Source organism: Kryptolebias marmoratus, linkage group LG4 (genome assembly GCF_001649575.2).
Source record: "Kryptolebias marmoratus isolate JLee-2015 linkage group LG4, ASM164957v2, whole genome shotgun sequence".
Classification (NCBI taxonomy): Eukaryota; Metazoa; Chordata; class Actinopteri; order Cyprinodontiformes; family Rivulidae; genus Kryptolebias; species Kryptolebias marmoratus.
In genome coordinates this window covers 29,446,213-29,471,768 of record NC_051433.1, presented here as the reverse complement: position 1 = coordinate 29,471,768, position 25,556 = coordinate 29,446,213, and the positions used below count along the sequence as shown (strand labels likewise).

The 25,556-nt window shown below is 39.5% G+C and overlaps 1 protein-coding gene across 1 annotated transcript; it reads right to left on the bottom strand.

Annotated features, from left to right (window-relative positions):
• Nucleotides 1-722: 722 nt before the first annotated feature.
• On the bottom strand, nt 723-25,067 carry nampt2 (nicotinamide phosphoribosyltransferase 2). Its single transcript, XM_017423749.3, has 11 exons — nt 24,790-25,067; nt 19,871-20,006; nt 11,811-11,914; nt 11,589-11,717; nt 11,240-11,398; nt 10,310-10,440; nt 9,040-9,265; nt 8,716-8,835; nt 8,211-8,351; nt 5,574-5,699; nt 723-4,004 (listed from the first exon to the last, which is right to left on the bottom strand). Exons 1-11 carry the CDS (start codon nt 24,838-24,840, stop codon nt 3,837-3,839), a joined length of 1,491 nt encoding a protein of 496 aa, XP_017279238.1. The 5' UTR covers nt 24,841-25,067; the 3' UTR covers nt 723-3,836.
• Nucleotides 25,068-25,556: the final 489 nt, after the last annotated feature.

Below are 25,556 nucleotides of genomic sequence, written 5' to 3'. Positions count from 1 at the left end.
TTATCTGCTGCAGGTTCTTGTTTGTGATGTGGGGTAAAAAGGGGGATGGGGGACAGAAAACAAAGAGTTAAAGTATAAAAGGCAATGACATTTAACAATAAACACAATGTTTTTAGCAGAACAATAGCCAAAAAGCAACTTTTCAGCATGTTTATTTGGTACAATATTGACTGTAACTGCAAGAAAATGTTACGACCCCGAGTCAGATCAAAACATAGAGAGTGCTAACATTAGCTTATCACTTCATATGAACACACAGCAGCAAGTGAAATGTGCATTTATTAAAGACTTCATAGATGGGTGTGAGAGCGTGAATTGCTCTATGAAGGACTGGTGACTATAATCACGTTTGATCCCCATGGCCATGCATATGTGCAATGTGACAGTCACTTCTTCTAGCAGACTTTCAGAAGCTACTTTATCACTTAGCTTTGATAAGGTGAGCAGGTCATAGGTTTCTAACATTGTCATGATCTTTAGTCCGCCCTTGTATTCAGGTAATCAGGGCTTTTCATTGGGGCTTGTTACCCGTACTCTGAGGGTGGGGATGATTATATACCCCCCCTGAACTGTTGCCCTAGCTCCCCGCTCACATCGTTGTTGTACTTCATCAGTGCTTAGGTGTGTGAGGTGTGACCTCAGGTTCTTTTGTTGAAGACCATAAAGTTACATGACATCACTATGTTTAGTGTTTCAGATGAGCAAAAGGACTCAACCAAGAATGAAAGATATTTGATTTAATCATACAAAAGGCCTGTTTTTATTATACAAATAAAAACAAACATACAGAGAATATAAATATAAACACAAGTCAAAAACAAATCATCTCTTGAAGTGGACTTAAAATGTTTTAATATCTGTGCTGTAGAAGCAGAAGGAACGTTATCTTTACTTCAATCCAGTTTCATAACCACCATCTATAGTCATGTATTTATTTAGTAATAAAGTATTTCTCTTGGTAATATTTTTTAGCTGTAAATTTCTATAGTTCTTTTCCCCATTATGGATTAAAAATGACTTTTCTCTCAGTTGAATTCAGCCAACAGCAGCTGTCGAGCTGTAGAGGTAAATGTGCTGAATGCAAAAAAGTCAAGCATGTTAAACAAAGAGACACAAAAAGAAAACAAATAGTATAAATCAAAAACTCCTAATTGTTCAAGCCCTATCTTTGAAATCATTCCAAAAAAATGTTTTTTTTTTCTTAAAATTCCCCCAAAATTCAGGTCTTAAAGGACCTTTATAAAATGTAATGTCACAAAAATATTTGCTTGTATTACACTTATTAGACTGCACTGACAACTTTCCCGTTTTCTTTACTGACTGGGATTATTGATCTTTATGGCACAATTTTCTCTAGTGAGCTGAAATCTGTGAAGCAGTTTACCAACAAGTCTATAAGGCGATTTATTAAAAGCTTTAGTGCTGATCAAAAACAAAAGTATTCTGAAAATGACTTCATATTTTAAATAAAAAACATCTTCTTACAGGCTGACAGCATCATCAAGTATATATTTTAATGTCCAACCAAGTCATTTCTACGCAGCACAATAAGAGACCTGTGCTGCATTTCTTACCGGCTGCTGAAAGCCCTCTCTACCTCTCTGGGTTTATCAAAGCAAACAAAGTTAGTCTCAAATCAGTATTGCAAACAATAGGGCTGCATATAAGAAAATAACTGCATCATAAACAAAGTTTTGAGAGTGAATTTTATCTTTTGGTTTAAAACATCAACAATATATTGACCAAACATCATGACAAGATTTCTAATAAAACGAATGATTAAAAGTTTTCAATATATATGTTTTATGTTTGGGTAGAATACACTAATACTTATAAGAACAGTCTGATAAAATGCAGTCATAAAATAAATATTTCGTTTCAATATCACAGCTTGACTTTATAAAAAACTGTCTTCGTTGTATTTTATGTTACTTTTCCTCTTTCCACAGCAGTGGTGTTTGTTTCCACCCAGCCACTTCACTTTCTAAACTAAGATGCTTCAATCATGCTGAAAAAGTAAACCAGCCGTGCCCTGTTTAACCAATCAATGACTTTAGATTTACTGTAAAACAGTAAAAGGAACACTTAAACTCTATAAACATCAGATCCAAGATTTTCTATGAAGCACGGTGTCTTCTCACCTCAACAGATTAATTTATCCTCACAATGCCTTGAAGAAGTGAGGTTCTGTGGAAAGGCTGGGAACAATAACATCTTGTAGCTCTTTGAATGCTCTCAGTTTGGACTGACAAGATCATTGCTAGTCTGAATAAGTTTAAAACTAAAATGGATCAGTGCTGCCTTAAAACAACTTCAACTTCAATCTTTAAAGTTTCAAATGTAGACAAGTGTTAGCTATCATTTTCATACTGTATAGTTATTTAAACTATCTATGGTGCAAATAGCAGCATCAGCAGCAAACTGTAGCACTTCCAGTGCAACCTAGAGAACTTCCTACAGGAGTTGCATTATATTTCGAGCAGAATAACCATGTAATGAGAAACAGAGCAGGGTAAAGCCCGGTCATGTGGGGTGACTGCAAAGGACAAGCTATCAAATAATATAAACAACCTGAAACACAGTTTTGCAACTTGTGAAAATGAAAATGTGCTAAATGAAGCTGCATGGCTCACTGGTCACAAATTTGGCAAGACTGCAAGTGAAAATGTGCCATCTCCTCACAATTTATGAGTTACCAACTATTGTTCTGTAGTTGGAGCCCAAGGAAAGGCTTAAAGGTTTAAATAATAGTGTTTCCATAAAATGCTGTACAATTTTTGAAACTGGAGCTGTTAAAAAAATGGCAAAATTTACTTTGTTAGTTGCTAGCAAGTCAGTCCTGAAAAAACTAAACTCTGTTACAGCAAACAGGTTATTCAAAGAGCTATCTAGAACAAGTAAGAGTAAGAAAGAACAGTTGAGAACCCCACTTTACATCGTCCAAACTATTCCTTCGAGCAGCAGCTGATTCAGTCAAATCCTGGCTTTGTTGCTATTGGTACATAAATTAAGTGCCTACACAACTAAAGTGTATTTAACTTTGGGATTCAGGAACATCATTAGGCATGTGTTTAAAACAAAACATGTATCGCAGTACAATCAGTAATAATGTGAATTAATATTAATATTCTTTCATTTGGCTAAAATGCTGCTACAAACTATTTTCATGGAAGAGCAGATTATTTGGAGGTTAATGAAGTTGTTCTGATGCTGCATGTTGATACAATAAACCACTTAACAACACTAGCCTTTCTTGGAGGAATGCATATCATCTGCCTGTGAGTTGTGAATGTCTCAAAATCTGTAAACTTCACTGATCTAGAAGCATTTTTGTGTTGGCTAAGGTCAGTTAGCAATGGCAGTCAAATTGAATCAAATGTTGTGCCGTTATATACGTATACCCAATGATTACTTTATGCAAGTTTCATCAAAATCTGTCCAATGGTTCAGGAGATATTTTGATAACAAACAGGCACACGAAACCGTGCACACACACAATCACAAGCAAAAACATTAATCGCAAACATTTCGCCTTTCAGTAGTGAGAAGTTTATATTCCACTACTGAGTTGCAACATAAAACTGCTGTATTGACAGCAGCCAGAAGTAAGTTAGCTTATTACATCTGACCCTGAGGTTAGTTGGGTTGTCCTGTCAGTACACAAGCAGAACGTGTCCACTCCAATGCTGTGCTTGTGTCAAAGGTGAAAGAAAGCAGCAGAATCCTTGGAATGAAGGTGGCAGGTAGTTCCGATCAGCACATACACTTTCTACTTTGTAAAACACTGCGAACCTACTGCCACCCCAATCCCATAATTCCCATAGTGTTTCACAGTTCTAATGAATTCCGTTGATGATCCGATTGTGCAGCGGCTCCTCTTCATCGTTGTATGAGTTGGAGTTCAGCTTCATCTCCTCGTCTCGCAGTCGAGCATTCTTCCTGATCTCCTCAAGGGAGTACTCCTGCACCAGGCTGCCATTTTCAAAAACAGTCACAAGCAGGTCCTGATGAGCACAAAGAGCACAAAGAGATCAGACACTGGAGGAACAAGTGCCCTCAGTCAGCACCAAAGAAAGTCAAAGGGGTAACAGTAGGACTAAAATGATACACACTGCTCCCTGACAAGACTGTGACCAGAGATGGCCAGTGAGTTTTAAACAGGGGTGTCCAAAGGCTTTTTATGTTTCAGATCTACAACTTAAAACTCAAAAAAACAACTTAAAAGAATGAACATCAGATCTCTCTCCTCTATGTCTCTGTTAATGAATGATTTGATAACTGATCCTCATATAGATTTATTTTGTCAAACAGAAACCTGTTCTGTATACTTCTGCTAATATAAATGAATCTACTCCTGCTAATTATCTAAAATTTTATGTTCCTAGAACAACAGGTTGAGGTTGACGAGTAGCTTCTATTTTCAGTCAGGATTATTGATTAATACTAAACTAATTAACAATTATAATTGTTTTGAATCTCTGACCCTCAGTCTTTCTCATGCAAAAGGGAAATAAAAAAAAACACATGATTTGTGGTTATATATTGTCTAAAAGGCCCTTACTTGCAATTTTAGTCTGAATTCTCAGACTTTTTGTCTGACGTAATATTGAATACTGATAAATTTATAATAATGGGGGATTCCAATATTCATGTAGATGTTAAAAGTCAAAGCTTAAACATAGCCTTTATGATTTAAAAGAGTCAATTGGTTTTACCTAAAATGTCCACAAATCTACTCATTCTCTTCATCATACTCTTGATCTGGTTCTGTCATATGGCATAGAGAAAAAAGTACTTAATAATATATTCTCACAGTGCTGTTCTGTCTGAACATTTTTAATAAGAGTAAATTTCTTTATAAAAGATGTTTATCAAAGAACGCTGTAACCAAATATAAAGAATCTCTTCCATTATTATTCCCATCTGTCTTTCAGAGTAATGCAACAGAAAACATCAACTTAGATGATTTTGTTGATAATATTACAACTTCAAGGCAAACATCACTTGATAAAATTGCCCCTCTGAAAAAGAAAGTGATCAGTCAGAATTACATTATTTAAAACAGGCATCTAGAAAGTTGTAAAGAAAATGGCGCACCGCTGACATGGAAGAATTATATTTAACCTGGAGAGATAGCCTGCTAACATACAAGAAAGTCCTTTGTGAAGCTAGAACTGTATATTATTCATCTTTAATAGAAGAGAATAAGAACAAGCCCTGGTTTCTGTTTAGTCCTGTAGCTAGACTAATGAAGAGTCCTATCTGCGTTGAGCCATGTGTCCCTATAACTCAAAGTAGTGATGACTTCTCGAGATAAATAAATAATAATCACCCACCCCTGAAAGGCAAAAGGCAGGTGATAAAAAGAAAAAAGGATGAAGAAGTGAGAATTCAGTTTTGCTTTTTTTCCTAAGACAAACTCATGACGTGCCTACAACAGTTGTTCAGCTGCTGGTATTAGAAACCAGCTTGACCAGTTCCAAAAAGTGTGTGCATTACCTTGGACCAGTAACCCAGAGCAGCAACCTAAAGTGGAAGTCAGTGAGAGTTGATAAAGACATGTCATGACTAACCTCCTCAGGCTTTCCAGCTCCTCTCTCTACAGTCTCCAGGAACCCATCAGAGTTTCTCCTCAGCGACAATCGACCTCTCTTTGACTTTTTGGACAGATCAGTCACTGGCTGTTTGTATACGTCCATCTGTAATATAACAAAGAAAGACAAAGTGCTGAATGTTAGAGGGATGAAAATAAAGTTCTTGCCACATAGAAACAGGAAAGGCAAAAATTTAAAAATGTAAAAAGTATCCCCAACTCAGTTCCAGTAACTAATAAATGCAGTCAAAATAAACACAAATATGCTAATTTATCTGCTAAAAAGAGTGACTTGTTTTTGCTTCCATATTCTATAAGGACTCAGCAGTACAAATTAATCTTAAACTTCTTTCATGTCTTGATGTGATTTGAGAAACAACCAATCTGGGATGGAGGGTTGAAGTCAACCCACTCCTGTTACAGCTCTGAGCTGATAAAGTCCAGCACACACAGTCAGATTTGTAGACACTGTATAAAACTTGGACGTGTCACACTGTGTGGGCTGGATATACTCGTGGCTGAGAAAATACCTTGGCTGCAGCTGTAGCAACACTGCACAATGCCTCAAAAACTGCTTAGTATTTGTTGAAGGTTGTTTTGAAAAATTGAAATTTAAGGAATAGTTCACTTTTGAACAAGGGGTGCCTAAAAACCGGAGCTCCTCTTTGGGCCATACCATGGCAATGTTAACATGTACAAACACCAGATTGTACACTAGAATAAGCTTCCTGATACACTTGCTGTAAACCTTTTTAGTGCAAATATAATATTTCACTTCATTAAGCATAAGAAATCTTTTAAATGAGTTATTTAGTACATAAGCATTAATGATCCCTCGTTACTATTCTGTTAAAAACTTTTGTCCTTGTTGCACAGCATTGAAATAAAGCATGCAGATTCTACATGCTCTTCTTACTTCCACTTTTACTTTTGGTACAAGTTTATATACAAGCCGTAGGCACCTGCTCAGGGGACCAGGTGGAGCAGCTGCTCTGCAATTTTCTAAAGTGGGGGTTAAAACTTGTTTTTGCTGCCCCATGTTTTGACTGGAAAACATGTCGTCACTCCCAGCAATAAGACAAAAGCGTGTGGTGTTTATTTAATCTAATTTTACTTTATTAGATACAAAATAACTCAAAATAATTAAAAAAAAAAAATCCCTACATTCTACACCCCCGCCCTCAGCTTGGAGTTGGTTCAGTCCAACACATCCAACAGCACTAGCAGCTGCCTCAGTAGGCAGACACATGCAGCTGTGGGGGTGAGAAAAACTGTTTTCAAACTGTGCTGCATCTTTTTCTGGCTATGAATCAGACAGAGTAGAGGAAGAACAATGAAATGATGCTCTTTAACACCATTATTCCATCTGTTTGGGTTAATAAGCTCACAGACTTTAAACTGTGTAGTCCAATCTGTAGGTGGTTGGACAGTTTTCTGTCAGAACGTGTCCAGTTGGTCAGAACTGGTGACAGATATTCATCCTTCAGCATAGTGAGCATTGAGGACACTTCTGACTGTGTTCCTCAAACTATGTTGTTGAATTTGCTGATGATACCACAGTAACAGGACTCATTACAAATGATGATGACGCTTACACAGCTTATTGTCACTGTTGACAAAAAACACCTGGTCTTCTGTTCTCATAAGCAATTTAAGAATTGAAATTGTAAATAACTTCAAGTTTTTTGGCATTCTCATCTCTGCCTCCTATCATGGTCTCTACACATCAACCCTGTAAAATAAAATAATAAAAAAAAAAACAACAACTACTTTATTGTCTGCAGTGCTTTAAGAATTACTGGATATCCAAAAACAAAACAAAACAAAAATCAATCCTTGGGAAATTTCTACCGGTCCACAATAGAATCCATCCTAAGTGGATGTATACCGGTTTGGTTTGGAAACATCACAGCACAGAATCCCAAATCCCTGATGAAGATTGTTAGAACTCCCTTTAGGATCACTGGTTCTCCACTACATCAGGACAAGACATCAGTACACCACCCGCTGCAGGAGGAGAGCAGTAAGTATCATGAAGGATACATGCCATCCTGCACAGAATCTGGTTCTCTCCTCCCCTCAGGGAGGCGCTTATGTTCTATTAAAGCTCCGACCTCACAACTCAGAGGCAGCTTTTACCTGACAGCTGTCAGATTCATGAATACAGACTGCTAAATGTAGATGAATACTGTAAACTGCTGATATGGTGAGCTTTTATGTTCTTTTATAATGCTCCACTTTCCTCAAGGAACATTACATTTCTTCAAGATTACGCCTTGTTAGAATTTTATTTCTAGTTTTTAAGTTTTTATGGAGAGAGAGCCAGGGCAAAATGCATTCCATGTATATTGTATGTAATGCATACGACAAATAAACTTGAAAATTGAATTTAGGAGCCCAAGATGCCCATAAGTTTACACAAGTAGTGCATCAGCACCCTTCAAAATCTGTTTGTTTGTTTATGCTGCAATCATGACTTGTTTCTCTGGCGACAACCAAAATACAGCTGACAAGAAGGTTTATGAATGGAACATAAAAATATACAATGATGGGTTTGTGTATTGGTGTGTAATTTCAGACACATTGGTCAGTGTCAGGTCATAATTCCTATTCTTACCCCTTTGCCGTTGGTCTCTACATAACTGCATTTAAAGGCACAGCTCAGCGTGTCTCGGTGGAGCTTCTGAAGCAAAGAGCTGCCACAGCCAAAACTGACATTTTCAGCACTCCAGCCTTCATCACTCAGCTTCCCGAGAATCTGGAGAAGACGAAGAGAGGAGAAAGTATCACAACATGAATTTGTTCAGTGAGGTGAAGTCAAACGTTTTACTCGAGTTTTACAGTAAGAGCTGCAGTGTGTGAGACACGACAGACACAAACAGCTGCTCGTGCTGCAGCTCTATCAACTGTTCTCTGTGGAGTTGTCAAAATGACCCCAGTCTGCCTCATCAAAAACACCCAAGGCTTCATGAGCTCAGGACAATAATCTGAGCTAAGAGACGTGTGTGTGTGGGTGTGTGTCATGTTAACAAAATATCACATTAACTAATGATTGCATACAGTGCTGTAAGATGCAGATTGAAGATTGGAGCTGTTTTAAAACAGGTGATAGGTGTTCTTACCTGATCTAATGAGATGAGGTCAATGCCATCTCCCTGGACGATCCGCAGATAAGATGGTAACACCTTGTAGCCCAGTGAGTTCAGAGAACAACCAAAACACTCCTCCAGAATCTTAAGGACCTATCAGCACAACATGAATGATTTGAATCCCAGCAATAAAAAGCATGATTTCAGCTAGATGCCCTCAAACACATTGTGCATGTACAACAACAAGGCTCAGCTCTAAGAGAGTCTGTGTGGGAAACCAGTCCCCACATAATAAACTAAAAAAATACAAGGATGGAAAGTACTGCATTTTAATCCTAACGTCCTTCTGCTCTTTACCTGGATAAGAGTTTCTGCTGGATCTCCAGAGTCAGGTCGGATCACCAGACAGGAGTCCTGGCTGCGCTCCATGACTCGCTCCTTCAGCTTGTCTCCCCAGATGTGTTTACAGGCGTTAAAGATGTCGTAGCTGTCACTGACCACAGACACCGGACCTGACGAAAACTGGTCCAGAATCTGCTCAAAAGCATCTTTCTCTCTGCTCTTCCCCCAGGAGATGATGGTGCTGGTTGTAACATGAGGCAGAGGGAATCGGTGAACAGACTCATGGGGATGAAAAGTGACAGATAACCACTGGTTGTGTTAACGTTCTCCCAAATTTCTCAACTATACATTTGTTTTACCAACAAGCGAACCTGAAAAGTTGCAAACAGAATCTTTTTCCTAACGGAAACTGGACTTTTTCTTTTTAAATGTCAACTTAAGCAATGTCTACTGAATCCAACTTTTGGTAATAAAACCAAACAAAAAATAAAAGCCTGAGTATTTAATATAAAGTTTAGTGTAAAGTATTTATAAAGTTGTGTAAATTTTTCATCTTGAGTTTGAGCAGTTAAGTTTTGGTTTTATTGCTAAGGCTTTTATTCTGACAGTCACGTTTGTGCTTTTGGTGACAGCTTTTTGCTTTTGCTGTGCCTGACACTTTGCATCTGATTCTGGCACAAGTGTCTTAACCCTCCTGTGGCCTTTGGGACAAGGGCTTCTCTACCTCTATCCATCTCTCTCTTTTGAAGGCTTCAGGAGGGTTAAGTGGGAGGGATTTTTCAAAGCCCTGCTCTCATTGGTTAGTGAGCTTTTGAGTGACAGGTTAGTGCCCTGGATGTTGTTAAGAGTAGAAAGAGGAATTTCCCCTTTATTTTTGTGGCCTCTATACCAAGAGAGGCTGCATTCCCCGCTGAAATTGTGTAAGAAACAATAAAAAAAACTTTTTCTTGCAGCCCATAATAAACTAAAAAAAAAAAAGATACAACAATGTAAATTGTGGGGCAGTTAGTATTCTAATTGATCACAGCATGACTAAAACATTACAGTCAGACTAAAAAGTCCCAGCAGAACCAAAACCTAACTGGTCTAACGGGTAAAAAAAAAAAAACTACACAAATATTTTGTTTGCAAATGAAGTGTTTTACTTCTAAAATTTTGTAATTTGTTTGCAAATCCAAAGTTTTGCTTCTTAAATAGTTATTTGTTTGTTTTATCTTTGTCAGACTTATTTTTTTTGTTTGATTTTACCGATACAAATCTTATTCCAGAGAGGAGTCTATAATACCTGTGTTCAGCTGCTGGAACGGAGAAACCAGCCATTGGGCAGCCATAGTACCGTTGAGCCATGAGCACCCCAGCTACAGTGTCCGTGCTGCAGAAATTGACCAGGTGAGCTGCTCCACCCAATGCTGCAGACTAGAGAAAAGAGGAAAAATAATTGGTAACTGCCGTTTCTTACAAATTCAGTGGTCTACAATTTTTTAATCAGTCATTTCTACTACCTCTACTATTAAATAAAGGTTACATAAACCCACAAAATCTACTTGACACTTGAAATATAGATATCAGACTTCTTTCTTTTTTTTTTTTTTAAATGACAGATAAAATGTCCATGTGCAATTTAATGCAATACTGTAAGGGGCCAACTCACAGTTGGCATCTTTAGCAACAACCACATCAAATTTTAAAACTCTAATTTGATTGAGCTATAGATATTTTTGTATTGGCTCTGTGGCCAATTGGGTTGACTCAAAAAGTTATTCAGTTGTAGATGTTCATCCAGTAGTTAGTTTTTGAGTTTCATTCAAATCTGGCCATTGCTTTTTGAGATACTTCGCTAACAGGCAGAACTGACTCCCGGTAGTTAATGGCAACATTTTAAAATCAAGTCTTCAACAATAAGTTAGTGCTCAGACTATGTGTTGAGGATGACGCTCAGCTATTACCACACTAAAATTTAGCTAAATATCTGTAAAATAGACAGAGATAGCTACTTTTGTGTTGGCTAGAGTCGATTAGCTGGAGTCAGTCGATTAACTGACTCCAGTTGTAGATCTATCCCCAATGATTACTTTTTAAAAGTTTCATTAAATCTGTTCAGTGGTTCATGAAATATTTTGCTAATAGACAAACAAACACAAAATAACACTATTATACTTTGGTTGTGGGTAATAATTAACAAAAGTAAGTTGTGCAGACAGAAAGTCCTCCTGACCTCCTGAGAAGAGACTCCTCTGTAGCCAAAGTCGTGCAGTTTTAGATCCAGGCCTTCCAGGTTCCCTGAGGTGGCTTTCAGGTGTTTGGCCAGTATCTTCTTAAATTCCCTCGATATGGTGGCTACTGTGATTGGATACCACATTTGGACCAGCATGGTCTACAGCCAAAAGATGAGGGGTGGATTTGGAGGGGGGGAAAAAAATCAAAACAAAAAACACAAATCCTTTAAATGATTAAAATGAAAAATAGGCTTCCCAATTCGAAGGAAGTCAGTTTTACAACAAGGGTCTTCAACTAAATTTGTCCAAGAGTAAATTTTTTTAAAGCACAATGGAAGTACAGTTTACCTCAATGTAGTTAGTAAGCCAGTAAAAGTCTGGATCTGTATTTTCAACAGTGAAAAGGACGTTGCCTCTCGGGATGATCCTGCCCTCTGGGACAGCTTTAATTCGAATGGGAAGACGGCCATCATGTACCTAAAAACAGGAAAACAACAACAACTTCAGTTTAACTATATTTTACCAAATCTCTCTTATTGTAAATTCATAGCTGAAATCATCTTTTCTTACTTCGAGGATTTTCCTCCAGCTCTCTTCATTAAACACAGCTTGTTTGAAATGCATCTGATAGAAAAGTTTGGCTTCCTGGATCTTCTCCTCTGTGATTACTGGGCCTGAAAAAACACACAACAACTGACTGATGGCTTTTTCAAACAAGTTTTACGTCTTCTTCATTACAACAGGTTTAAATGCTGTCAAAAAATAACAAAGTTCATCAATGTCCAGACAAACCACTGTCTTAGGAACATCATCCAGACTTTGTATAAAGTGCATAAAGCCTGAGCTGTTTCATGTGTCCATGTGTGTTCCCACATATGTAACCTTCCTGAAGTGTTTTGTGCTTGTGTGAAAATAGTTGAAACTTTATACTTTTAAAAAGGGACTATTTAAACATTTTAGGGGTCCTGTGGAAACGTTATCTGTTGAAGACATCTCTTTGAACAGCCTTAGTTTGGAGAAATAGAGTTTAATTCTGACGGGATTGATGAGCTAGCCGCTATTCCAAATACTGCTAAAAGTAGTACCCAACTAACTGACTACTGAAGACTAGATGGAGACCCTAAATTGCAAGAAAAATGATGAACTGTCTGTTGCAGTCTTGTAGTCAACCAAGCAACTAGTGAGCTGTACGACTGCACAAATGCAGGCAAGTTTTTGAAAATTACAGCTTATTTTTATGTCAAAAAAGTAAATAAACCCCCCAAAACAACTGGACTTTTATTCTGTAATTGAACATGTTCCACTTCTCATCTGGAGAGCTTTCTCTGTAAGTAAAACCAAGAGTCTGGAGTTCCATGTTTAATGCAGATTACACTGACAGTGGAAAGTCGTAAGGGTTTTTGTTTGACTGGCTCACAAACAAGATGCTAAATATAAATGAATGAAGGTGTTAATTTGAGTGAAAATGACTTAGTGGGGGGGCGCTAGAGCACTGCAATGGAGTAGACGCTTTTTGGTGGGGCTCCGTGGAATCTCCATAAACTTCGTTTTTCAAATTAACATACCTGGTCTTTTTTCATTTTTCTTTTGTTTAAAGTGAGTGGGATTACTTTATTTGATATTTTTTCATTCGCAATGGGGAAGAAGGACGGCGCGCAGAAGGAGACCGCTCAGCCGAGCTCTGGAGCTAGCAGCGAAGCTATCCTGGCTGCTGTTACCGCGCAGGGCCTGCAAGTCGCCAAACTTTTTGATCTCATTGACGACCTGAAAAAGTCAATAGGGGGTCGTCTTGATGCTATTGAAGCTTCCCTTGCCACCGTCCAGAACCAACAGCGGGAAATAGAGAGCCGAGTCAACACCATTGATGAAGCTATGTCGTCTGCTGATGGCCGCATCTCAGCTCTAGAAGCCTCCTGTGAGCGGCTCCGCGAAGCTAACTCCTTGCTAAAGGTGAAGCTAAGTGATCTGGAGGGTAGGTCCCGCAGGTGCAACATCAGAGTGCTTGGAATTAAAGAAGGCGAGGAACAGGGGCGCCCTACTGAGTTTATTTCCCGGCTGTTACCGGATCTGCTTGGGAAGGAGAACTTTGTCAAACCCGTTAAGGTGGACCGCGCCCATCGTACCCTCAGGTCCAAACCACCACCTGAGGAGCGGTCGCGAGTCAGCATCGCAAAGATCCACAACGAAAAGGACGTGGCTAACATCCTGCGACTGAATTCACCTCTGATGTACAACGGAGCCCGCGTGTCCATCTTTCCTGACTACACGGCTGAGGTCCTGTCACAGCGGATGGCCTACAACAACGTGAGGAAGAAGCTAACCGAGGCTGGCGCCAAGTGCTCGCTGCGCTATCCAGCCAAGCTGCAGGTGGCGCACGACAACAACATTAAGACCTTTCTCTCTCCGGAGGAGGCTGATCGTTTCGCTCGCTCCATCTCTGGCTGATCCGAGGTTGATCGGTCCGGTCCGCTCGGACATTGTTCATTTCGGTACTTCAATGCGTTGCTCGGTTTGTGGCGTTTCCTCTTTTTACATTTTCTACCCGTATTGGTTACAGCTTGTATTGTCATGTAGGGTATTAATTATTTAATTTTGTCTTAACTTCATATTGACTATTTTGCATATTTCACTGTTTTCTTTATATACATAAGCGCTGAAACCTATATTTAACCAGGTGTTCCTTTATAACTGTTTGTTTCTTGGAGATTCATGGGGTTTAGCTCCTCATTTCGGAGTGGTTATGGCATCTCCGGTAGTGTGTTGCTCTGTTCAGTTCCCAGCAGCCTCCCTAAGTTCAAAGGGAAGCTCTGCCTATTTTTTCCACTGCCATTGGGGAGTGGGAGTTGGGCAGTCCAGGGGGGGTAAGTGTTTTCTCTTTGGGGTGGAGGGTGGGTGTGGGTGGGGGATTCAGGGAGAGTGTGTGGTGGCGGGTCCAATTTTCTATTTCATTGCATTCTTTTTTTTCTTGGTCTTTTCTTTCCTTTTCTTTGTTTTCCCCTTATTCGGCTCCAACAGCGTCTTTCTATCGACCATTCTGAATGTACCCTGACGGTGCTCCAGGGCCGGCCATAAACCCCATCACCTTTATCACTTGGAACTGTAGAGGCATGGGCAAGGCTCTCAAGAGGGGCAAGGTCTTTTCTCACTTGAAACATCTTTCCTCTGATGTTGTGTTCTTACAGGAAACTCATGTCTCGCCTACAGAGCAGAGACGCTTGAGGACATCCTGGGTATCACAGGTCTACCAATCCAACTTCACCTCCAGGGCGAGAGGGGTTGCCATTCTCATCCGCAAAACCACACCGTTTATATTTAAGACACAGGTGACTGATTCAGGTGGGAGATACATTCTTGTTACTGGCATCCTCAACTCTGTCCCTTTGGCCCTTCTCAATATATATGCACCCAATTTTGACTGTCCAGACTTTTATAAAAAAGTATTTAATCTTGTAGCAGAGCACAGCGAATATAAGATAATTGTTGGGGGTGATTTTAACAGCTACCTCGACCCTTTGCTTGACAGGTCCTCCCCCAAATCGGCCCCACTGTTAAAGTCTACATCAGTTATCACCAAGTTAGCAGAGTCTTTAGACTTGGTTGACGTCTGGCGGCATCTGCATCCTTTAGAGAGGCAATACTCCTTTTTTTCCCCAGTTCACAAATCCTCTACAAGAATTGACTATTTCCTGGTTGACTCAACCTTATTACCCCGGGTTATTAAATCTACTTACCACGCTATTCTCATATCTGACCATGCACCACTGTCAGTTGAATTTAACTTTGATATTCAAAAAGGACAATACAACTGGAAACTAAATCCCTCCTTGAATTTAGACAGCTCCTTCTGCAAATTTGTTTCCAATAAGATCTCAGATTTTCTGGCTTACAATGATAATGGGGCTGTCTCTGATTCTACTCTCTGGGAATCCTTCAAGGTCGTAATAAGGGGTGATATTATTTCATATCAATCCAATGCCAAAAGAGTCAGACGTAGCCGTCTGGCTGAAATTGAAAAGCAATTAATTATCTTAGAAGACACGTTCCGTAGCTCCGACTCTGACCAAATATTCGCTTCTATTGTGAATTTAAAGTATGAATATAACTGTATTTTGGGTGACCGGGTTATGGATGACATTCAGAAGCTGCGTCAGAGGTACTTTGAACTGGGGGACAAGGCAGATAAAATACTATCTAGGCAGTTGAGGGGTGTGCAGGCAGAGCGAGCAATTAATAAGATAATCTCCCCAACTGGTCAGCTTTTAACAGATCATAAGCTGATTAATAAAACTTTCTTTCAATACTACAGCCAGCTTTATGCCTCCAACACAGCTGCATCTGCAGAGGATATTGCATGCTTTATTCGACCATTGAACATCCCATCTCTTACAAATGACTCCAGGCTAAAGCTGGAGGCTGATGTAACCCTGGAGGAAATAAAGGCAGCAATCCGCTCTTTTCCCAGTGGAAAGGCATGCAGCCCTGATGGCTTTGGTATTGAGTTTTATAAGGCCCATATCGATACGGTGTCGCCACTGATATTGCGTATGGTTAGGTCTTCTATTGAGGCTGGACATTTTCCTCAGTCCTTATATGATGCCAATATTTGTCTCTTACTTAAAAAGGACAGAGATCCTACCAATGTGGCATCCTATCGCCCCTTGAGCCTGCTTAACTCTGATCAGAAAATTATTGCTAAGGTTTTAGCTAATCGATTATCCTCCCACATTAGTGATCTGGTACATCCAGATCAATCTGGTTTCATCCCAGAAAGATTCTCATTCTCCAACCCGAGACGGTTACTTAACATCATGTACTCCTCTGCTCATACTAATTCAGCTGTCATATCTCTGGACGCTCAGCAGGCATTTGATCAGGTGGAGTGGGATTACATGTTCGCTGTTCTTGAAAGATTTGGCTTTGGCACTAAATTTTTGTCTCTCATAAAAATGCTGTATGCTCATCCCAGGTCTCATGTGTTGACCAATAGGGATAGATCACCGGCGTTTCTACTGAAACGCGGTACGAGGCAGGGCTGCTGCTTGTCTCCCATGCTGTTTGCCTTGGCGCTAGAGCCTTTGGCTGTTGCCATCAGGTCTAATCAATGCATCTCCGGTATCACCTGTGGTGGATCTGAGCACGTCATTGGCTTGTATGCGGATGATGTGGTTCTGACATTACTTGATGCTAAGGTGTCTCTTCCTCCGCTCCTTAGTTTGCTGCAGAGTTTTGGACAGCTCTCTGGATTCACAATCAATTGGACTAAATCTGCTCTTGTGCCCCTGTCGGATGGACTTGACTCTGGCTTCCTGAATAGTCTACCATTCACAATCGCCCATGATCATTTTGTGTACCTTGGTATCAATATTCCTGTAGACTCCAAGCTACTTTTTCAACTGAATTATATAGACTTACTCTCTAAGCTCAAAAAATGGATTGACAGCTGGCAGTTACTCCCACTCTCATTAATTGGTCGTATTAATATTATCAAAATGGTTGTGCTTCCTAAGTTTATTTACCTTTTTCAAAATATCCCGATATGTATTCCTTCCTCCTTTTTTAAAACATTAGATTCAATCATCATGCCGTTCATATGGGCATACAAACCTTCCCGAATCTCTAAGGCACATTTGCAGAAGGCCAGGGGGGAGGGTGGTTTTGGCCTTCCGGTCTTTAGGCATTATTATTGGGCCTGCAATGCAAGAGCTTGGACATTCTGGAGCTCGGACTCTGCCACGGCGGTGAACCCTCATGGCACGGTTCCTGGCTGGCCTCAGATTGAATCCCATAACGCATTAATACAAACCTCTGCTTCGCTGCCTGCAATATTATTCTCAAAACCTAATATTCCTGTTAAGAGGCTCGACTTTATACTTAGAAATTCAATTAAGATTTTAAGTCAAATAAAAAGAATCTTGAAACCTCCAGGTCTTTCTGTTTATGCCCCTTTGTGTCATAATCCCTGCTTTAAGCCGGGTCTTTTAGATCCTGGTTTTGTGGTCTGGTCGGGCCGGGGCCTCTCCACTGTTAAGGACCTCTTTACTAAGAAGCAGTTTTTATCATTCCCCCAGCTACAGTCTAAATTTAATCTGACCCCAAATAACTTTTTTCGCTATCTGCAGGTTAGGAGCTTTGCTAACCAGTCGAATTCGAGTTCAAATCATTGTTCAATGCAGCATATTTTTTATGATCTCCTTAGTAAACCTCCCACATCCAGACATCTTGTTTCACAGTTTGTGAATGTTTTCTCTGCGCCTACATCATCCATCCATATCAGAGATGCATGGTCCAAAGACTTGGGAGTCACAATTTCCACTGCACTGTGGGATCGCGCGCTAATGGGAATAAAAAACTGCTCCATTAATGCCAGGCTACAGCTAATCCAGTTTAAAGTGGTGCACCGTTTGCACTACTCTAAAGCTCGGTTAAGTAAAATATTCCCAACTCATTCTAGTATGTGTGACAGATGTGGTCTTCCTAATGCCACCCTTGGACATCAGTTCTGGTATTGCCATTATTTAACAGTTTTTTGGTCTAACATTTTTTGTCTTTATCAAACTGCATACAAACAGCCGATTCCTTCAGACTGTCTTGTTGCCATTCTTGGTGTATCTGACTCCTCCTCTGCTCTTCCTTTGCCTGTGCGGCAGGCTCTCTCTTTGGGGATGGTGGTGGCTAAACGGATCATCCTGATAGACTGGAAGTCTGCCACACCTCCATCTTTTAAGTGTTGGCTGAATAACATGGTTTCTTGTTTACATCTTGAAAAAATACGCCACACTCTCAATAATAATGTACCCAGGTATGTTGAAACGTGGGGGCCTTTCCTCAAACATCTGAATGATTCCGGGGGTAGTTGAGACCTTGCTCCGACTCTGTAGCCCTTTTTTCTTCCCTGCCTTGCAGAGGTGTTGTGGCTTGGCTCACCAGTGGTTGTACATGTGTGTTTATACACCTTCATTCTATCATACTATGAGTGAGCTGTGGTGGAGCTGAATTTTTTTTTTTTTTTTTTTTTTTTTTCTCCTTCCTTCCTTCTCTCTCTCTTTCTTTTCCCCTCATTATTATTTATTTGTTTCTCTTCCCGGATTGGGTGGGGTTGGGTTACGGCAGTATTTTTTCTTTCAGTGGACCATGGCGGTTTATCTTGCAATGAAAATTATTGCTATGAAAATGATTGAATGACAGTTGGATACTGTAATTATTATGCATCAATGATCTTGTTTGCCTTAAACTACAGATGTAGATGATGTTGAAGATCCCAGTGTTATATGTGTCAACCCACATGTGTTAGCGGACTGATCTATATTTTGTAGGTCCATGTACCCTCATGATTGTCCTGCTGCTTTGCTGAAAATGAAAAATAAAAAAAAAAAAGAAAAAAAAGAAAATGACTTAGTAAGTTTTGGAAAAGCTGAAATCTGAAGGGCTTTCCATACTTTATGAGAAGTCACAAAGTCGGCTCTCATTCACGTGGTTTCATGACAGAAATTGTGCCATTTTTTGTTTGCGTAACAGCTTTTTCCACCCCTGTGCCACACAAGGCCCTGGGCAAACCTTTTGGTACAAGGGTTTGCACCAAGAATTGTGTGATTGGTCAGAAGTTGTGGGTGTGTTTATGCAGAAAAGCTGGTGAGCTTTAATTTGACAGTGCACAATGATAAGCGAATGAAGGGAACATCTCCCTATGCTGCTTGGCCGAGGTGTACTTCAGAGCAGTAAAAGCAAAATGACTAAATTACAGCTCACCGGCTTTTCCAGATAAGCACGTCTACAACTTCTGACCAATCACACAATACTTGGTGCAAACCCCTGTGAGAAAAAGTTTGGCCTGAGTCTTGTGGCATGAAGAGGCAGACGAAGGTGCTATGGGAACAAAACTGAAGTAATTTTCGTCACACGACCATGTGAATGAGAGCCGACTTTGTGACTTCTCATGAAGTATGGAAAGGCCTTCAAGGCCTCCTCCTTTGTTTAAAGTTGGTTTCTCTCATTTGATGGAAATGGCTTCCTTTCTTCCCATATAAACTACACTTGGTCCAATCCTTCTATGCTGGCTGTGTCTAATTCCTGTCCTTTAACGCCCGATCTGGCCGAGGCAGATGGCTGTTCATCCCAAGCCTAGTTCTGGTGGAGGTTTCTTTCTGCTAAAAGGGAATTGTTTCTTCAGCTCAGGATAGGAGATTGCAACAAAGTGAAGATTTGAAACAATCTAAAGGGTTCTTTTTAATGATTGCCATTTCATAATGTACTGTATGTGAATGCATTGTAACTGGATTTGAATCAGACTTGAATGAGAGGACTTGCTGGGAATTGGGACTATATAGATTTGTGGTGTCCAATCCAGGTCTATCCTGCATGTTTTAGATGTTAATCTTTTTTGACACACCTAATTTAAGTGACTGAGTGATTAATAGGATCTACTGAAGAGCAGGGAAATCACCCAAAAGGGGTTATTGTGGCACTGTCAGCACCCCCAGTTCCCACAGCCTTGTCTCCATCAGTAAGAGTTTTATCATGTATGGTCAGAGAAATGCTTTTGTGCTGCAGGATAGATTAGCATTTCATTTAATGTGGGTTTAGTCTTAACAGCGCACAACACCCCGTCCCTTATCCTGTAGAGGACACCATACCTGTGAGGTATTTCTTGAGTAAATACTGCAAACCGAAGAAAACCACCTCACTGAACTGGGACCCTTTCTTCCGCCGGCATTCAAAGTAGGAGTAAATTTTGGTGACATTTGGAGGATACTGTTTGTAGTGTGTGATCTGAAAGAGAAGCAAAACACTAAAGTCAACAAAGCCCAAAGAACGAGCAGAGTACACAAAAATAAAAACATCACAAATCCATGTAAGGGCAAATGAGACTAAAGATAACAGTCAGATTTTGACAACAGGTGATAATAGCATCCCTAACAATGAGCCAGTAAACATTTATTGACCTCATCCCACAGAATCTAACATTCAACTTAAATGTGCTTTTTGAGCACCAAAAGCCAAATGTGACTTTGGTATAATTTAAGGTGATGATGGCTCTCTCTGACACACAAACACACTGATTGCATTCAACTTGATGGATGCCTGATTTAATTTGTGATTTATGCTGGACTGATGAAGTACAGTATGTTTTCATGTGACTTCAGGAACTTGAGAAGGAAAATCTGATGCAGTCATGGTCAAACCATTACACGACTACTTGAAATGCAACTTAAACTCTATGTTATGATCTAGCTCACATGTGTCAAACTGAAGGCTACAGGCCAGAAACCTGTGACCACCCTAAAGGAGTTGCAAGCTTCAGCAGGTGAGATGGGAGAAACTATGCCACAATACAGTTCTTTTGCAGACAGCATCAGATCGACCTCCAGGATTCCTTTATATTTTGAAGCATTCATTTTACCCTCCATCTCTCCAAGCCTTCCAGGGCCGGCAGTTGAGAAGAACTTGACTATGGAGTCTTCCATATGTCATTTGGAAAACTCTAGTTGAGATTTAATCTGAGATTGTTTTTTCTACTGGTGAAGAACCCAGGCAACAGTTGTAGCTCAGTCTCTTCCATCCCACCTGCTGAAGCTTGGAACTCCTTCAGCATCAAGTCTTAAGGAGTGACTGAAACTGGGACTAATGTTCCAATTCTCCCAGAATTGTTCAAAGTTTTAAATTTTAATTCCTAGTTTTAATACCCGGAACAAGAAGCCATAGAACAACAACGAATAAGAATCCGCAGGAAGAGGGTGCATAACCATAGACCGTGTGCGGTAGTAAACAAGTCCTAGTCACATGACCGATTTAAAATCACTCTAGCGGGAAAGATGAAGTACAGCAGTTTTTAAATCGTGTTGATAGGCCAAGTAAAACCAGAGTTATGATAAATAATTCACGCCACATCTATTTTCTAAAACCCATCGTCATATTTGAAGCCCGTTAGAGCGAGAAGCAGCAGTGAAGACAGAGAGACTTGGGGAGAAAACTACCCCATCCTCCATCCGATCTCACCTCCAACCCCACTGAACTTTAAAACACACACCCCTCTCCATTCTGACTGAGGCCCAAAGTTATTAGTCAAGCAACAAAAAAAATCTACAGGAAGAAGAAGAAAAAGGTGCAAAAGTTGAAGGAAGTTTGGCGGTGACAAAAATCTAAAAAAAAAAAAACAGACAAACAAACAAAAAATCAATGAGGGTGGGAGTGAGCAATGAAATTTGTGATATTTAACATGTTTGGATTTTATAGTTAGGGTGTATTATAGTGTGTTTTAGTGTTAAGTTTAGTCAGTTTTAGTGTATTTGATTCAAACCAATGAGACGATTTTTGAACGTTCCAGTTTCTGATTGAGGTGGAGGTCTCAGTCTACACTGCACTGCAGTCAGAATCAGGTAAATAAAACAATAACATATGTCTCATATCAACACTGAGGCAGCTACTAAGTTATACTTGAAGTAAGATTTTTATTTAACTGATATTACTCTGTAGAAATTTTATGCGATGACTTGTTTTACATTATATACTTTAGTTCAATTGGTTCTGCTCTGTTGAAGTTTGATTTCACTTTGTCATTAAAGATGTTTTCTTTTTGGTCAAAAAGTCTAATTTGTATTGACCATAACTGATATATAATACAAATAAAAGGGTAAAACATCCAAGGGGTGATTAATTTTTATAGGCACTGTAAGAACTGTTCAGACCTAACACTAAAACTCCGTTCACACCTGGCACTAACATCCATCCTTGGGTGATTTGATTGCTTTCTGATAGCCTTAGATACTAAGTGGAAATGGTCTTAATGCACATTTAAATCATTTTTCTTCTTGTTTTTTTATCCTCATATATTTGGTAGTCTGAACAGAGCCCATCCTGAGCCAGGCTGCAGGACCTTCTACTGAACTGATGTGACCCCACACAAACAGCTATAGACTTATTACCTGGATGTATCTGTTTAAAACACAGTCTGCTTCAGCTGAGCTGTTTTAAGGTGATTAAACAGCAATTGTTAAGAATAATCTGAAGATACAGCTATTTTGCTTATTTTGGGTATGTTTTTTAGCTAAACATTCAGATAAACTGTTTATCAGAACTGTTCCTAATAAAAATGTCAGCTTTATTATCATACTTAATTTAAAAAATCCATTCAGATCTTGTTCTAAAGTTTGTAATCAATAAAATAGCCCTTAAATGTACTAAAGAGCATGCATGCAACACAAAAACAAATTTGTTTATTTGGCTGGTTAAAATTGTCCAGGGAACTGTCTCTGAGTCAAACCGATGACATCTTGAACTACAAATGCAACTTCTATTTTAGTCACTGGACTGGTGGTCTCTGCCCTGAGCTACTTGAAGAACTCTGACAAATATGAACACTTGGTTCTCTAAACTGGCAGTATCAGGTAACAATTTACATGTCCATGGCAATGGTCTTGTGCACATTTAAAGTGATGTTTGCAGTAAACATGTAACTATTCGGATTGTTTACTACTCCTTCATGCCCACCCTGGCAGGTCCCTGAGTATCAATGATTCCATCTACTGGACCATTAATATGAATACGTTCTGTAGTTTGAGGGTAGGTTGAGGTCTGAAAAATAAAAATCCTTATTCTTGTCCCCTTGCCAATAATCTTAACTTTTGACAACTATGTCTGAGATCTAAACCCTAGACAAGAGGACAAATATATAGGTTTGTCATGGTAGCACAAAATGAGTATGAAATGCCAAACGCCGAGTATGAGGTAAAGGTATGAAGGGGCAACACTATAAATTAACCAGCATCTGTTTGTGTTCAAAGGTCCTCTGCCATATTAGAATTCTGAACAAGCACATACTGGACCCAGTGTGTGTGTGTGTGTGTGTGTGTGTGTGTGTGTGTGTGTGTGTGTGCAGGAGCAGTTTATTAAGTGATGGTAACATCAAGAAGAAGCAACAGGAGAAGCTCAAGAAATACCAAAGGCCAAATGAGGACACAGATACGCTGTGGAGAAGCAATCATTGTCCGTCTGAATTATAAGATGCCTAAAGATTCTTAATGTAGTCTCCAAGATATCTGAAGCTTAATTTAAATTGAACCTTTATTATAAACACATCAACACTAAAAAATTTAAATAGTTAAAAAAGCTGTAGACTTTATTAATTAATTCCTACTTGGGGAATTACAGGATCTCGTACCACAAACTAAAACGTCACGTTCCTTGCCGAATTGAAAATGTGTGTCACAAACTAAAACAAACAAACAAACAAAAACTACGACATGACGTTGTCTGGTAAAATTAGCCCTGAAGATGCAGCTGAAACAAACACACCAGGCTCGAGGACACGTGGTTACTTCACCCGAGCAACTTTGTGAGAGCAAAGACTACATGTGCAGAAAAGAAGTGTGTTTGTTGTACCTATATTTAAAACAGAACAGACCTGGTGCCAAGTTCACATGGTGATTTGCCAACTTTGAAGGTGAAAAACGTCCATTTGAAGCTCTCGTTCAGAGGAAGAGTCAATCAAACTTTGAGGCAGAGGTGAAAAGAAATTGGACTATATCAGACTTTGAATTTATTTTATCCATATTACTTGTTGTGTTTTCTCTCGTCACTTTAAGGTGAAACGTTTGTAGCCGTTTAAACTTTCATTGACTTTTTTTAGTCGTTCTAATGGGCTTTGGTCAAAATGTTTTCATTAGAAACTAGAAAATTAAAAAAGGAAGGCATAAAATATGACTAAAAACCTTTTAACTATAAATTCCAGTAAAGTCTTCGGTCTGATTGATAAATAGGATATCTTGAGATAAGCGTATGAATATTTTGACATAAGACATCTGAAAAGCATGGCACGTTATTATTATTTTTTTCTGAATATTGAAAAAGTGTTGGCCAGTGTTGATCTGAAAAGACTCAGACTCATTCAGACAGGAGAGAGGCTCATCACATTCAGTTCACTTTCTTTTCCCCTATAATATTCTAACAAATCTCGTCTCATTCTCGTGAGATAAGTGCCCTTTTACATTCATACCAACTACTTTAAAATGTTTGGATATAAATGCCAAATGTCCACTTATTCACCTCTGTAGTTGTATATGTGTCAAACCAAGTTCTGCAAAGTGCTTCCATTCACACTTTCACTCTCTCTTTCACACACACACTCACGTTGCTTTATTTATTTATACTTTCACTCTCTCTCTGTAACATTGCCACATGACACAGCACTTTTATATTCCCACTCAGTGTGTCTAACCCAAATTCACTGTATGATCCAGAAAGAGAGACCGAACCCCCAACCTTCTGACTGGAAGACCACCACCCCAGGACAAGAGTGGCGAGGAGGTCTGTAGTTTGAGGGGGTGGGGTCCTGGTTGATGAATTACATGTACTGTCGGACAGAGGTTACACCGTCGGTACACGGTGTCACAACAACACTATTTGCTGACCAAATACCGCCGCGGCAGGAACAGCCCGTATTTACTTACACCACAAACATACCACCGTATCCCGGAGTACACCGAGTTTATTTACATTTTACCGGAAGTAAGACGAAAAGAGGGGACCAATAATACCAACAACTGGATCCACTCACCTTGTAGGAATCCGTGGCGAGCAGGAAATTAAAATCCTGTGGTGGAGCCATGTTGTTGTTGTTGTTGTTGTTCAATGTGTAGTAATATATGTCTCTCTCCGGTCTTCGTTTCCCCTCAACGATTCAAGTTAGCCTGAAGCACAAGAAATGCTGAGTCTTTCAAGGGTAATTCTGAGCTGAAACAGCAGGAAAACGAGCCTTATAATGTGGTTTCAAATCCACGTGTTTCTCCACAGACACCACTCTCTGTCAGACGGAATATAGTAAATGAGCGCTTTCTGTAGGCTGTAGAGGGGTTGTTCAAAAGGGGCGGGGCATGCTTTGTGCTGCGTTCAGTACATGTAGGATTTTATCACTTCATATATTTGTTCTTTTTTATTCGTCTCATTTTCCTAAATAGCTGAGTACTGTGAGCAGAACTTAATCTTTTGTACAATGCTGCTGTATGTAATTATGTTTTTTTTAGTTAATACTGCCTAATGTAATAGAGACATTCTAAAATCACAAAACAACAAAACTGTTGGAGTCTTGTTAGTGACGTCACTTCCTTTTCACTGACGTGACCCCGCTCCCTTTCTGAGTGAAAACCAATGACGTATGTTCTAGAATATACGTCATTGGTGAAAACACTCCTCCACTGTGGCGGTAAAACACGCCTCCTGAGGCTTTTGTGAAGAAAACGGCGATAAAAAGACTTCAGTTTTGTTTTTAAAGCGTTTTAGTACCTAAATATCATGCTCTGTCGGGAAAACAATTATATGTAACTG

Coding starts and splice junctions, on each gene's coding strand:
- nampt2 (XM_017423749.3), bottom strand. CDS start 24,840: ATGGCTCCACCACAGGATTTTAATTTCCTGCTCGCCACGGATTCCTAC. Junction 8,836..9,039: donor CAGCAGAAACTCTTATCCAG/GTAAAGAGCAGA, acceptor TTGTGCTGATAG/GTCCTTAAGATTCTGGAGGA. Junction 4,005..5,573: donor GAGCTGGAAAGCCTGAGGAG/GTTAGTCATGAC, acceptor TGTGCTCATCAG/GACCTGCTTGTGACTGTTTT.